The 16,318-nt window shown below is 40.1% G+C and overlaps 1 protein-coding gene across 2 annotated transcripts in view; it reads left to right on the plus strand.

The window, feature by feature from the left end:
- Positions 1–11,096: 11,096 nt before the first annotated feature.
- SMARCC1 (SWI/SNF related BAF chromatin remodeling complex subunit C1) overlaps positions 11,097–16,318 on the plus strand; it is a 136,861-nt gene continuing 131,639 nt past the window's right edge. Inside the window, exon 1 of one of the 2 annotated variants that reach the window (XM_074344997.1) lies at positions 11,097–11,391. In XM_074344997.1, coding sequence (XP_074201098.1) covers positions 11,197–11,391 — 195 coding nt within the window. In that variant the 5' untranslated portion in view covers positions 11,097–11,196. The remainder of the gene's footprint in view (positions 11,392–16,318) is intronic. The other variant, XM_074344996.1, reaches the window with a different exon arrangement.

Genomic DNA, 16,318 nt, shown 5'->3' on the forward strand with positions numbered 1-16,318 from the left:
CTTGAGCGGGTCCCCTGCCTGGGGCCCACAGTGGCGGCCAAGGGCTCACGCCGCCCGGCAGCCAACCGGCGGCGAGACCCTGGCGCCAGGCCCAATGGGGGACGGCCGCGGCGAGCGAGGCGGGACTTCCGGCAGGGTCGCGAAGCGGGTGGGCGCGCAGGAGGCTCTGTGGGCGCGGAGGGAGCGGGTCTGGGCGTCCCGCCGTCCCTCTCGCAGCGCCTCAGCATCCGGAGTAGGAGAGCGGGAGGGCCTCGCGTCCTCTGCGCGCCGGCCCTGTGCCTCCCGCTGCGAATGAGGACACAGGCCGGGTCTGGGCTGAGACGGAAACGAAATCCAGCTCGGGCTCCGGGCTTCCACCCTCTTTGCCCGCCACGGCTCGTTGCCGCGCCTCTTCTCTTCTCCATCTCCCCAGATGAGAAGTCCTGCCTTCGAGACTGTTAGGAGAATGAAATCAACGTGATGGCGCGTTGTAAACGGTACAACGCTAGGGAAAGGACAGTGTGGCACTTGCTGGTCGCGGGGAGGCGGCAGGTCAGAGTGCTGCTGGGCGGGTCTGGAGGTCCCGCCCCCCCCTCCGCCCCTTGGCCTCAGAAGTAAAGGGCATTGTCCCTATTCTATGCGGCAGTCCTCCAGTTGCATCTCCTGCGTGAGTTCAGTGGAATCCAACTTCAAAAGGAGAGAACTCAGTAGGGGTAGCTTTGAAGCCGGGTCAGGATTTTATAGCTGGAAAGACCTAGAATATGCTTTTAAATTGTGGCCTTTCAGAACATGTGAAGAATTAGAACCATAGCCCGTCATTTTTGTCCAGACAATTACATTCAACAAGTATGTATTATTTTCTTTTTCTACATTGGACAGAAGGGTGAGGGAGCAGAGCGTGAAACTTAATCCATTCACTCATTAAAAAATCATTACCTATTTTGAGCAAGGCATAGTGCTGTGATGTGTGGGGAATGATCCCTGCACAGACACTGATAATACAGCAATTGCTAAGCAGGTGTGGAGGATACAAAAACCCTGCCCTAAAGGGGCTTAGGGCCTAGTAAAGATGAAAATGTGTGAAGCAAAAAGTGACAAATGCTGGAGTGAATGTATAAAGTATTCCTAAACGTAGAGGAACCACTGCAAGAGGCACAAGTGGAACATTTCCCTTTTGCACATTCTGTGTTTTTAGTTTTGCCCCTGAAGGTCTTTTCCTTATTCTTGAGCCTTGAACTATTAATGAATGGTTGTATCTCGTGAGGCTGATGAAATGATGCATTTTATATCAAGGTGAGTGCCTGTTGGTGTTTTCCCCTTCCCTCCCGTGTATTTCACTTCTTGTTTCCTAGTCATTTCCTACCACTGTCTTTTTTTACTGTGTCCAGTACCTGGGTTTCATTCTTTGCTAACATCTCTGTCTAGAAACTCCACTTCTTCAGACAGTTTCCTATTCATTCTTCAAGGCCCCACTTTGAACTTCTATAGCAGTTTATTCTTCCCTGTGTGGTAGCACTTAAAGTATTTTTATGATCTGTCTCGTCCAACTAGAATGCCAGCCTCTTGGAGTTATATCTGTGTCCTCAATGCCACAGAAGTGTTCCAAGGGGGCCTTTGATAATGGCTTCCCGCTGTTAGATTCTTGTCTTGTGGACTCATGCCACTTGAATTATTTTTCTTTGTTTTTTTAGGGTTGAAGTATTGGTGGAAACCAGTTTTATTTTACATCCTCTAGTAGAACTCATCAAGCCACAGAAGATAAAGTAGAAGAACATAGTTTTCTGTCATGGGGTCAACAGCCAGGAGAAGTGGGATCTAGGACCTCTCACATCTCCAAGGTACTATCTCCATCTTCCTGGAGGAGATTCTGACTCCCACTGTTGCTCACCCACAGTATTTCTCAGATTTCCAGAAACCTGCCCACATTATCCATAAATCGTCCCATTCACAAACTCTGTTTAGCTGTCTAGTTTGAATGTGTCCTTTTTCCCTCAGATGAAGAAAATCTTATAGGTACTTCAAAATAGATTTTCATCTACCTTGTGTTAAATACTCCCCATTATGGGCTTTTTTTGAAGTCGAAGTGGACCAATTGGCAAGAGATACTATAGGGTAAGGATTCTTAGAACAATCAGATGACTTTTAAGGCCATTTCAGTTCTGAAATTTCTTTACTCTAGACAGAATTCCTTATAGTGTGAAATGGTGCTTTTTTGGGTCTCTTTCTAAATATGAAAAATTCCTTAAGTTCTATGGTTTTAATTAAAGTAGGGAATTAATGTATTTAATATGCAAAGAGAGTTTACAGATTAACTTTTTAAAACCCATGAATCATTAGAAAAATGGGTACTAGGTGTGAATAGGCAGCTAGCAAAAAGGATGTAACATATGGCCACTAAGTTTAAGAAAACCTTAAAGAAGTTGAACCTTGCATTTTTTTTGTATATATGCAATCATTTATTGTGGCAAAATACACATAACATTTAACATTTTGACCCTTAAAGTATACAGTTCAGCAGCATTTGGTATGTGTTTATGAAGCCATCACAATCTAGTTCCATAACATTTTCATCAACCCAGAAGGAAACTCCATATGTTCTCTTCTCTTCCTCCCCCAATCTCCCACTGCACCCTCCCTGGCAACCACTAATCTGCCTAGTTTCTGTGGATTTTCCTACTCCAGATATTTCATATAAATGAAACATACAACATGTGGCCTTTTATATCTGGCTTTTTTCACTTAGCATAATGTTTTTGAGATTTATCTGTGTCGTGGCATATAGCAGTACTTCACTTTTATGGCTGGGTAATACTCCATCTTATGGATATACCACATTTTGCTTATCCATTCACATGTTGATGGACATTTGGGTTCTTTTCACCTTCTGGCTATTGAGAATAGTGATGCTGTTAACATTGGTGTACAAGAATTTGAACACCTGTTTTCAGTTCTTTTGGGTACATCCCGAGGAATAGAATTGCAACTTTGTTATTGTTAAAAGACAGTTAAAACCTTGAAGCTCTCTTAGTATTCTTCCCTCAAGTATTGGTAAGGTTAGTTTGCTCTCTTCATCTGGGTCACTACTTAGATGTTATCTCAGAGACAGCTTACCAGACCACCTTGTGTATTTATGTGTGTACCCTTCCTAACCACCTGTTTCCCCACTAGAATAAAGATCTTTGAGAGCAAGAACTTAATCCTTTGTCCACCACTGTATCCTAAGCACCTTACACAGTGCCTGGCACTATTCAGAAATAGGTGCTGAATAAGTGTTGAATGAGTGAACATTTTCACCTGGGAGACTGGTTCCAGTTTAGGGAAACAAGCCCTCATATTGGGGGGACAGTAAATTGGTAGCACTTTTTTTTACAGGGTGGTTGGCAGTATCCAATTTAAGATGTGCATGCCCTTTGACCCAATTTAATTTATCTAACCATACTCCCGTATGTGTGAGAAAATTCATTTCTGCATTATATGTACTGTTTAAAAAAAAACAACCTATGCATTTCTTATTAAGGGACTAATTGAATTAAAGAATGCATCTGTATTAGTCTGCTTGGGCTATCAGAACAAAATACCACAGACTGGGTAACTTAAACAGCAGAAATTTATTTCCATAGTTCTGGAGGCTATAAGTCCAAGATCAAGGTGCCGTCAGAGTTGGTATCTGGTGAGACCTCTATTCCCAGCCTGTAGACTGTGTCCTCGCATGGCTTTTCTTCTGCAGTTGCATGGAGAGACAGAGGCCTCTGGTGTCTCTTCCTCATAGAAGCACTAGAGGTCAGCAGCGTTCACTACTGTACTTTCACCGTAGAACTCACTGTAGCACTTCTGTCGGTCTCAGGAAGCTAGAATGCATTTCTTTGATAGTTGACTTAAGATCTTTCATCTAAGATCCATTACCAAATTTTAAAAACTTCTATGGTGTTTAGAATTTCAGCTACTCAAAATAGTTGCTAAGGATGTATTTGACTGCCTGATAGATCTAGGAAGCAGACTCGGAGGCTAGATTTTTTACAGATCATCCTTAATTGATGGGAATTGGTTAGATGTGAATATGACTGTTACAGCCACAGAATGAGGATTCAAGCAGGACATACGCAGCTAGAGGGCCTTCACAGGATCTTAGGACAACTAGATTTATACAAGTTATTGTCTTTACTGTTGTTGAAGACTTAATGAATCTTTCTGGCTAACAGTTAACCTTGAAAAATCATATAGCTTGTTAACTCTTTTGGTGATATACACCAGATAGGATTCTTTTTCTGACTCTTACCTTTATTTTATTCTCAAATGCTTATGGGCCTTTGTCTTAACCCCTGCTAGGGGAATCAGAGAATGAGGAGAGGAGGGATTCATAGATGGGAGCACCCTTCTGCTCTGACCAGTTGTCAGATTTTGCCATTTTCATCTTTACTACGTTAATTCTAGTGGTAGTGGCTATTAGTCAAGAGTCACTGACTGCAAGGAATATTTGGTTACTCATGCTGAGTCTGAAGCCAGTAATTATGTTTAACTTCTGTTTAAGTAGGCAGTGGCTCATTTTAACTTCATTTATCTGATGCTGTCATGTGGGAATGGCAGTTCCCTGTGCTACTAAAACCTTAGCATATTACTGTGGTCTCATCATAGAATCAGTATGAATTGGCATATGGAGTCTTTTCAGAGTGATTACCAAGGGAAAGAGCTTTTAAAATTGAGCTGTGAAATTCACCATTGTGAACTATGCCATTTATTAAAAGTTTTAAGACAGATAATGAACTCTCAAAATTTCTACCTTGGGTATGCATTATTCACATGCAGAAAAACAAAAGAGAATTGAATTTGAAAAGTAAAATTCACTGCTAAAACCCCTAATCAGTTCAAAGTATTATGAGAAATGGTAAAACCAATCTCTGGCGCAGCAGTATGTCAGGAAAACAGTCATCTCTGGGACCTAGAAGTGGCAGTGATTGGAGAAGACCTGGAAGAGGGGCTCCCAGGCTGCCTCCAGTTCACCAGCTGGGTGGTGGTTACACAAGGATGTCCACTTTGGTGTAATCTGATGAGCACTACACTTTTGTTTGTATGCATTTCTGTTAGTACATCGCACTCCAATAACATTTTTTATTAATTATTTACTGAATTCCACTTTAATCCAAACTGTATCCTAAACTCCCTTAGGTAACGGAAACTTCCCCAGGACCCTGGGCTTTAGACTTCCTTAGCAAGCTTTTGTCCCTTTGGTTTCCAGGAGGCTTTCTGAGCAGTGAGTCTTCCCCAGTTTCTTCCAAATAAGATTCATACGGGATCTAGAAGTGATGCCATCACTCTCCCTCTGAGTGTGTGTTTTATGTTTCAGTGTCAGCAGCTTCTGCACTTCTATTAGATTCCCAGGCCTCATAGGCTCAGAGAATGAGACTGGAAATGGTCTTGGAGCCATAACTCTGGTCAGCCCATTAAAAAATTATTAAACCTGGTTTGATCTTTATAAAGATATTATCCCTGTTGTTATATCAAAAATTTGTCATAAGCCTTGGACTATAGTGTGAACTATATCTAAGTTTTTTTAAGATTTTGAAATAATTCCACAAACAGAAAAGTTTAAAGAATAGTGCAAGAGCTCCTGTATTATCCTTTACCAATTTCCCCTATTGTTGACACTTTACCACATTGTCCCAGTAACGTATAGGGTCATGTGTTACATATATTTGTCAGTTCCTAAGTCTTTCCTTATCTGTCCCAACCTGGATAGTTTTTAAAAGCACAAGCCAGTTACTTTGTAGACTGCTTCTCAGTTTGGATTTTTCTGATGTTTCCTCATGATTAGATTTAAGTCAAGCATTTTGGCAGGAATGTCACAGAAGTGAACTATATTCTTCTCATTGTTTGGCATGTGGTGCTGATTTATCCTGTTACTGGCATTGTTGACTTTTTTTTTTTTTGGTAGGGGAGGTAATTAGGTTTGCTTATTTATTTATTTACTTTAATGAAGGTACTGAGGAGTGAGTCCAGGACCTTGTACATGCTAAGAGCTAAAACTACAAAATTCTTACGAGACAACATGAGGGCAAACCTCCATGACCTTGGTTTGGCAAAATATTCTTAGAAAAATGCACGGACAACAGAAGGAAAAATAAGTTGGACTTCATCAAAATCGAAATCTTTTGTGCTTCAAAATATACTGACAAGAAAATGAAAAAAATCACAGAATGAGAGAATATAAGTGCAAATTATTTATCTGATAAGAGACTTGTATCCAGAATATAGAAAGAACTCTTACAACTCAGTAATAAAAAGAGCAATAACCCAGTTGACAAATTAACTAATAACCAAATGGAATAAACTTGGTACCTGCAACATTATGGATGAATCTCATAAACAGTGTACAGAGGGAAATAAATCTTACCCAAAAGGATATAGGTTTCTTCGATTTTGAGGAAGAGAAAAGCACTGGAAACTACATGATTGTTTACCAGTTGTTACAGTCATTAGCTTTCTCAGTTTCTGGGAAGGATACCAAAAAGGCTTTTCTAAGATGTATCAAAGACTAGGCCTAAGCAAATATTTTCTCTAAAGCGTCAGATAGAAAATGTTTTAGGCTTGCAGGCCATACATTCTCTGTCACAGCTATTTAGTCCTGCCACTGTAGCACAGAAGCGGCTGTAGACAATACATAAAGAAGTGAGCATGGCTGCATTCCAATTAAAGTTTATTTATAAAAACAGGTGGCAGCGGGGAGGGGTGTAGCTCAGTGGTAGAGTGCATGCTTAGCATGCACAAGGTCCTAGGTTCAATCCCCAGTACCTCCATTAAATAAATAAATAAATCTAATTACCTCCCCACCCCCCCAAAAAAAATTAAAAACAGGTTTCAGATAGAGTTTTTGTTTGGGAGGATTAAAAAGCTCAGGAGATGGATAGCAGTGATGGTTGCACAACACTGTCAATGTACTTAATGTCATGGAATTCTACACTTTAAAATGTTAAAATGGAAGGGGAGGGTGGAGCTGAGTGGTAGAGCATGTGCTTAGCATGCATGAGGTCTTGGTTTCAATCCCCACCCTCTTCACTAAAAAATAAATGAATATTCAGAAATTCAACAATTTTATAAAGAAAACACATTGAGATCTAGCTTTATTTTCTGATCATGAAACTGATTGTGAAGCTTACTGACACCTAATAAATGCCATGGTAGTTGCTAAAAAAAATAAAAAATAAAAATAAATGAATAAACATAATCCCCCCCCCAAATAAAATAGTGGCTTACTAAACATTAAAAAAAGAAAAATGTTTAAAATGTTAAAATGGTAAATATTATTACATATATTTTAACACACACAAAAACCCAAGTACAATGTTGAATAGAAGTGGTGAGAGCAGACATCCTTGTTCCTGATATTTGGGGAAAAGCATTCAGTTTTTCACCATCAAGTATGATGCTAGCTCTGGATTTTTCATTGATGCCCTTTATCAAGTTGAAGAAGTTCCCTTCTACTTCAAATTTGTTGACTGTTTTTAAAATGAAAGGATTATTTTTAACATGTTTTTAGCATGATAGATTTTGTCAAAATGTTTTCTGCATCTATTGAGATGATCATGTGATTTTTGTTTTATATCTTACTGATGTCAAGTGAAATTCAAATCAAATGTGTATAACATTTTAGAAGAAACAGCTGACCAGGGAAATGTTGACACTGACAGTCTTTGAGAAACCTTAGATATACAACCAGAGGAACTCGTGAAGCCAAACTTATCCACATAAATGAGGAAAGTGTGAAGAAAAGAATGAAGACATCTTAGATGAAGTGACATCTGCAAAAAGTTTCACATTAAAGGTGTGAAGTACAAAATGTTGGAAGCCGATCCAAAGTTAGAAAGGGGCATAATAATTTGATAAAACGTTAAAAAAAATGCTCGCTTATAAAGTATATAATAAGGTCAAACTACTGTTGGTTAAGTTCTTCACCAATAAATAAAATGTGATCATTCTTAATGTTTCTAATTTTTTAAAGTATAGTGTACTAAATAAATTTAACTATTAACTATCCATTCCTTTATACATTTAAAACCAATAGGGTCTAAAATGTCTTGATAAAAAAGTTTAAACGCCATGGAATAATTCTCACTTTCTCCATTGAGTATTAATTTTGCTTTGCATAGTTTCTGCTTCTACAGTCATTTTTATGGTATTGCACTCGTGCAGAGAGGACTTTCTGTATTCTATTATGGCCACCAAATTATTATATATTTAGACTTCTTTAGGTTTGAGTAATGTGTTCTTTATTTTTCTAGTCCCCTACCATCTCTTCTCAAATAATTCCGTCCTAAAGCCATTAGATGGAGTGAGAAAGGTAGATGTAAGCATATCAGAGTGGCTTAGCATGGGGATGTAGGAGTCAAGATGGGTAGGGGGTACCTATGTGGGAGGGAAGCCAGCGTGGAATTGGTTACATATAGGAGATCTGATAAATAAGTAAATATAGTAAGGATAATAGCAATTAGAGTTCCAATTTTTAGAGACGGAAGTTACAAATATGTATTTAGTCAAGTTTGGAAGCACCTAAGTTTGTCTAATAAAAATATATGGAAGGTTTGATGAGGAATGGGATATTTACATACTTTCAAAATAACTCCCCAGAAAATACTAATTAATTACAAAGGCAAAAATAATTTCACAGTAGAGAAGCCTGGCAGATACTCTCAATCAAGTCATCAAAGTAATGGAAGATACTAAATTATGTGCCACTTGATTGTATGCAGTGACAAAAACACAGCATGAAGGACATCAGTCAAACTCACATTGAGAGGCATTCTATAAAATAACTGACATGTAATCTTCAAAATTACCAACGTTGTGGAAGTTAAAGACTGAGGAACTCTTCCAGATGGGAGGAGATTTGAAACCTTTACCTCATGCAGTGCATGATTCTGAACTGCAAACTTTGGTATTAGGAACTTATGGGGGCAACAGGGAAAACGTGAATGGGGTCTGAGGATAGTATTAATGTTAATTTCCTGGTGTTGATGGTTGTGTTGTGATAATGTAAGAGGATACACTTGTCTGTAGGAAATGCACAGTAACATTTTTGAGACTCATGGGCATCACGTCAGCAAGTGACTCTCTAAAGGTTCAGGAAAAGGAAACATTCTTTGCACTGTACTTGCAATTTTTTTGTAAGTTTGATATTATTTCAAAATAAAAACTTAAAAAATGTGATGTAACCATTTCATTAAAAAATGTCCGTCTTTATATGTGCTCTTCAATTGTTCAACCTTTGATGAGAAATTTTAGATGTTTTCCTAAAAAAAAAAGGCATATGGTTTTCCAAATTATTTTCTAAGTTATATGAGCAAAAAAGTGGGAATACCAGTGCATTGGAAGAACTAAGCTCCCTCTCTATGGCTCTAGGCAAATGAAATAGCTTTTTGAACTCCTCCAGTGCATTTTGTCTGCTCTACTCTCATACTATTAACAGAAAACACACTGTAGTAGGGGAGGGGTATAGCTGAGTGGTAGAGTGCACGCTAAGCATGCATAAGGTCTTGGGTTCAAACCCCACTACTTCCATTAAAAGAAAAAAAAAAAAAAAAAAAAGGAAGGAAGGGAAGAAAGAAGAGAAAAGATATTGTAGTTGGGAAGAGGGGCTGGCTCCAGGACTGACTCTTGAAAGCCAGTTACTTCATATCTCTCTGCCTCGATTTCCTTACTTGCACTAATGTAGGTGTACTTAGCACACAGCATGGCACACAATAATTGCTCCATAAACACCAGCTATTATCATTATTTCTAAAGTCTGAGATCCTAGAGAGCATGATTCATGTTTTACTCATATCTTATTCTCATTGTTTCTGTCCTAGACATCAGGTCATCTTTTCTTCAGTCTTTCTTCTACTGAAGCATTTACATTGCTGCAACTGATACTTCCCAATATATAAATCTGGTCATGTCATTTTCTTTGTTCAAGCTGGTTTCTCAATGTTTAGAAGATAGTCAAAATTCACTGCCACCCCAAGTAACATCTCTGTTTTCACTCCATGGGTTTAAGGAGAGTTTCACTCTGCATGCTTTCACAATTCATTGCCTTTGTTCCAGTTATTCAGTGTGTCTGAAATCTCCTTTCCTCCCTGATCACATGCTATTCATTCTTAATGTTGGTTTCATAACTCACCGGACTTTCTCACAACCAACTAGTCACCTGCTATTCTGGGGTCAGATAGTATTATGTTCAAAACTCTGTAACGGCCAATCATACTTTGTTAGTAATTTAAAACCTCTCTGTTTCCCTGTAAGTCACTCATTCATTCATTCATTCATCAAATATTTATTGAACACCTGTTAGGTAACAGGCTCTGTTCCCAGCATTGAGGGTACACCTGTGAATAAGACAAGGCTCCCATATAATTTATGCGTAAAGTAAGAAAATAAGAAAAATACCAGGTCGTGGGGAGTGCTACGCAGAGAATGTCGAGTATGATTAACTGTTCAAGCTCGTATCGTCAGGGACCGCTTTTCTTAAGTATCTAAGCTATGACTCTAAAAGCGTCTCAGAGACTATTAGAGGGGAAGAACTGTCCAGGTCGCGGGAACAGCTGGTGCAAGGGCCCCAAGGCAGGAACGTGCTGGTGTGGTTGAGGCCATGAAGGGGAGGAAAGTGTGTGAAGCCAAAGAATCTCGGGGTGGCGTTCCCCAATGGGTTTACAAAGGCCGACAGGTGCCTCGTGCAGAAGGTCTAAGGGCAAGCCGGGGCAGGCGCAGATTTCCACCCGGAGTGTGAGTTCCTCCGCCAGCACGCGACACTCTAAAGGGGCTTTCCCCTCGGAAGATCTCACACCAGCCCGTTTCTCCCCAGCCGTGGCAGGCGATGACACAGAACCTCCGTGCAGCTGTAGCCCGCAGAACGATTCCACACAGGAACCTGGGAAAGTGCCAGACTCGCAGAGGCCGAGGCTGGGTGGCGGAGAGGGTGAGCAGTCTGCGAGCTGGCGGAAGAGGCGGGCGAAGGTGCTCGTCAGCGGCCCGCCTGGCACGAGTGCTGCGCATGCGTGTGCGCGTGCCCTCGTCGGTTAGGGCGCCGGTCCCGAGAAGGGGCGGGGCCGGGCATCCGCGCCGGAAGAGGGCTGGCTGGGCGGGGCCGGGAGGCGGCTGTGGCGGCTACGCGCGCGCGCGCGCGGTTCCGAACGGGGAACGCCGCGAGGGCCGGGGCAGGCCGGGCGGCGGGGACGACGGACGGCGACTATGGCCGCGGCGGCTGGCGGCAGCGGGCTGGGGACGGCGGCGGGCCCTGCGGGCGCGGGAGGCGCGGCGGCGGCCGCGGGCCTAGCCGTTTATCGGCGGAAGGACGGGGGCCCGGCCAGCAAGTTTTGGGAGAGCCCGGAGACGGTGTCCCAGCTGGATTCGGTGCGGGTCTGGCTGGGCAAGCACTACAAGAAGGTGGGTTCGCGCGCCCGTAGGGGCCGGGAGGCCACGCGACGGGGTCGGGGGCGGCTACTGGCCTCGCGGGCCTCGGGCCGCCCCTCCCCCCGCGCGCCACGAGGGACAACAAAGGCAGGCACCGGGCCCACCACGCCCCCGCGGTGCGCTCTCGCGGGCGCCCGGGGCGCCACCGGCCCTCGGGGCTCCATTCCTTGGAGCCCACGCACCCCGGCGAAAGCCCCTGCTCATTGCTGTGCAGCAGCAGAACGAGCTGAGCAACGCGGAGGGTGTGAATCTTCCTCTTTTGTTGGCTACTTGATGTGTGTGAACAATGATTATTGAAACTGCCTGAGCCAAAGCTGTAAAAAGCAAGTGCAAGTTTTGTTTAGAGACTAGTCTTCAAAGTCAAGTGAGGTGACTAAGGTTTTACTACCTGTTGTTGATAAACCATACCGACCATACTCGGACGTTAGTAACAAGTTAATACAACGAATTACAGTCTAAATGAGAACTATATAAAAAAAATGACGGCTTTTACGTCACAGTACTTCTGGTTATGTATAGTGTGAGTGCAAGAGTTAATGTTCACCTGTACCTCGTGCGAGATCTTTCTTAACGAACCCCATTTTTGTTAGATCATCCCACTTCATATCAGCTTTATTTTCTTCATACCACTGTTAGAGATTCTTTTCATTTACCTGTTTCTCCTACCTTTGGAATGTAAGTTCCACTAAGTCAGTGGTATTGAAAGCTGTGACTTAGCCCCTTGTTTATGTTTTTTAGCTTCCTCTTCACGTAAATATATAGGAGTGACTCCCTTAGAATGTATAAGGAAGCAGACTGCCAAAAATAATCCCTCTGCCTCCGAATTTCCGGAACATCCTTTTCAGTTCTCTACTTCCCCTATTGTGGACCATAGCACTGGGGCAAGGACCTTGTCAGGCCTGTTCCCTACAACGTGTCCTAGCCTTTAGTAGTTGTTTAGTAAATGTTGAATGAATGAAAAGATAGTCTAGGAACCGACCGATTTGGGGTGTTCAGTGCAGTGAAGTCTTTCAGCTTCTGGAAGTTGTTAGACAAGGGCAAGGATCTTGGGTTATTTTGACATTACACTGTAATGCTTTCAAAAATGATTATTTCTAATCTGAAGTTTCAGGAAGTGAGACAATTTATATTTTAATTTACGGTTTATTTTCTTATGATTTGAATTCCCCCCACCCCCCACGAAATTTTGGAGTCACATTTGGGATTGTAGACTATTCTCATCTTCATGTAAGTAGAGGAGGATATTGTTCTTCCTTATACAGTGATAAATTGGTCACTTTTTGATGATATAACTCAATGGTATAGTGCGTGCTTAGCATGTGCAAAGTCCTGGGTTCAGTCCCCAGTACTTCCATTAAAAAAAAAAAAAAAAGACGAGCAAATGTGGTTACTTTTGTGCAGGTAGTTGAGCTTCTGGTAATAGCTAAGGGAATTAAATATATTTATATTATGAAAATATTTTTTATCATGTACCCTTGAGCCAGTACACTGGGTCTTAAATTAATGTGCCTTAATGTATTTTATCACCATTCTGGGACCCCCCCCTCCCCCAGTTTTATTGAAATATAATTGACATGTAAGTATAGCTTTAACAAAGAAATACTCAGGAGGAATATTCCCTTGGATATCAAGGAAGGGGAAAGAAAAGTGGAAATACAATAATAGTAATTTCGACTTCTCCAAACTCTGTGCATCTCTTTGGGCTCAATTTTAAGAGGGCAGCTTTAGGCTTGGATAGTCTTTCAGAGATTTGTTTGGGTGGATGAGGAAGTGGCTGTGAGGCTGACTGCAGGATTTGTCCCAGAGTGCTGAGGCCAGTTGGCTAATACTGGCTCAGTGTCCCTGAGGCCTTAAAGACAAAGTTAAAGTTAGGTTTGACTTCTCAGAGTTTCAAAAAACCAGAGTGTATTTCTTGGGCCTACTCAGATTCAAAATTGTATATCCCTTGTGCCTGACAGCCAGAATCCTATCAGCCTCTGAAAGTGTTGTTGGTGTGGTGAAAGTATTAACCAGAAAGTTCTTTGCTTATTTTATACACGATATATCTCTACTTGGTATGCACATTGATGGGACTTAACTAAACTTTTCTAGTGCATTTCATGCTGCATTTTCAACTCTATGAAATAAACATGACATTGGTAGTACCATTTTTATTGATGGGTTTATGCATACATTTGGTGAACAACTGTGCATCTACCTTATCCAGGCATTTAAAACATAACTCACTTAAATCCTCACAACAGTCCTGAATTATAGGTATTATATACTTCATTTGACAGGTGAGAGAAACCTGAGGCTCCAGTTTAAGTAACGTCATTAAGATTACAGTTAGGAGTGGCAGATTTGTGATTCAAGGAAAGTCTGCCTGGCTCTAAACCCTAATTATTTTTTTTTCCTTTACACGTAATCCCTTTCTTTAAGGAACTCACAATGTTGTGGAAAAGGTAGACACAAGCACCAACTTGTAAAAACCCAGATGATTTCAAATTAAAAGAGAACTTCCTTGCATTGTTTTTGTCTTCTGAATGCACATAGGAGGTGCTCAGTAAATATTTGTTCAATGAATGAACAGATTAACTAGTCTAGGAACCTATTTATTAAGGCTTTGTTGATAAATTTGACTTAGTAATACAGAAGGGAGAGAAAGAATATTTTTTGACAGGGATGAGCTTCAGCTAGCCAAAAGGAGTCCAGAGGAGGTGACCAGTTTAGGTAAGCGGAAACTTAAGTGTAGGAAGGTTAACTGCCTGAGGTTGCATTTTAAGTACTAGTGATGCAGAAGCTTGTTTATATACCTAAGCTGCCTACTTTGTATTATTGCATACATATCTTTCATCCTAACTTTGATAAAGATGAGAGATGTATTTCTGTCCATAGTTTCTGAGTGGTTTTCAGATGATAAAACCTTGACCTCAAATTGATTCAACTCAGATACCTTGGAGATGAAGTATATCTGTAAGCCATTAAGTTTCCAGGTAACTTTCTTCTTGAAGTTCGGCTTACTCCTCAAATAAGATTTCAGGATGGTTTAAAGATGATGTAGATTCAAGGTACCTTATTAAAATAGACTAAATTGCCCAAGGAAGGCATTTCAGTGCCCTTTACAGAAAATATTTAACAGTTTAAGACAGTTTTTTTTAATGGGACATCTGCTACAATAGAACTGTTTAGGGTAATTGTTTAGGGATTGTTATTGTTGCTTTAATAATGTCACAGATAATATAAAGCAAATTTATTGATAAACTTTCTAAACATATCTTCTTTCTTAATCAGAATACTTGAGACTAAAAAATTTTTGTTGTTTTAAGCAAAACATGCTGTGGAGCTTTTTTTGTTGTTGATGAAAAGATAAAATGTTTATGACTGAAGTAGTCTGTATAATCATTCGACTTTTTTAACCCTTAATCAGGATTCAGTATTTTGAAAGCTGTTACGAGCTTTTTATGTTTAGGTGAGATTTTTGGAAGCAGTTGAAATGAACTCATATCATTGTGGGATAGTGGGAATGAACATTACATTGGTTTAGAAGATGTGAGTTTAGTACTTTTCGCTGCTAATTGGTGGTGTCCTTTAGCGGATCACTTGATTTCTACGTTTTAATTTTTCATTTTTTCATTTATAAATTGGTAGTAAGACTGAGACTCCCATAGACTTGTTCAAATCACTACATAGACTTTGCAGATAGAATTATGTAAATTTGAGGTGGTACTGATATTTTTACCATGTATCTTCTGATGAGCCTGCTTCATTCTTATTGATTAAATAGAATATTACTATTTTGAAATTTTAAAAAGTTGATTTGAAAACCATGTAGTCATACACTGGTTGCCTTTTGAGTGAATATGAGGTATAGTTTACACTAATATGTTAGTGTCAGATTTCATTCAGTCTCATTTCATTATGAGTATGTCATCTCTTACATACGTTTTCATGTTTCATAAATTTTGTGGGTGATTTGGAGAAAGTATCTAAAGAGAGTTAAGCATTTTATAGTTTAAAAGTTGGATTTTAAAATGTCTCAAGTAATCATTTTGACTGCACTTTGAACCTGGCTGTCTTTATTCTGAGACTCTAAGGTTGTCCACATGAAACCTTTCTTATTCTGAATGACAATATAGTAAATGAAATATGTATAGATAATAGTAAAGTTTAGAATATATACAAAGCTACGTATATAAAAGTCATTAAAAATTACTTTTTGCCTGAAGGGTTGATTTGATTTTAGCTGAACAGCCTTCTTCCAAATGGTTTCTCTTTCGGTTTTAGGATTTGGTGGTGTTCAGTTATCTACAGATATCTGAAAAATAAACATTTATGGTTATTAGTTTTTTATGTTGCTTTACATTTATGGTTATTAGTTTTTTATGTTGCTTTACCATGTGCTTTATATGACCCCTTTGAGAAGCTTGTAGTTATAAAAGATTATAAAGTTATCGTGTGGGTATGTACAGTATATTTCGCTAGTTTGTAGGATAAACTTGAGCTTGTTCTTTATTAAAGATTACACTATGTTGAGTATTACTGATTACTTACTAATTGAGTATTATTAAAGATGTCCTGTGTTGAGTAAATTGGAAAAAAAGCTGATGTTGAATTTTCACTTAAGTGTATAGTCGTCAAAAAGGTAAACTTGATGGTGATTATGGGAATTGGCATCGTAGGAAAGGGGAATTGTAAGTAGTTTCTGACATGTAAAAGTTGCTTAACTTTTAAATTACAATAAAGTGTGTTCTTTACTGATATGTAATAATACGTGAGATGGATTTTTTTTTTTTGAGGTCCAGTGGTACTTGGAGTAGTTCCCAGTCCAGTAGTGTCATGTGGGAACTTGTTAGAAATGCACATTCTTGGGTTTGACCTATTGCATTAGAAGCTCTGAGAGTGAGGCTAAAATTTGAGA

This window comes from Camelus bactrianus, chromosome 17, assembly GCF_048773025.1.
Source record: "Camelus bactrianus isolate YW-2024 breed Bactrian camel chromosome 17, ASM4877302v1, whole genome shotgun sequence".
NCBI lineage: Eukaryota > Metazoa > Chordata > Mammalia > Artiodactyla > Camelidae > Camelus > Camelus bactrianus.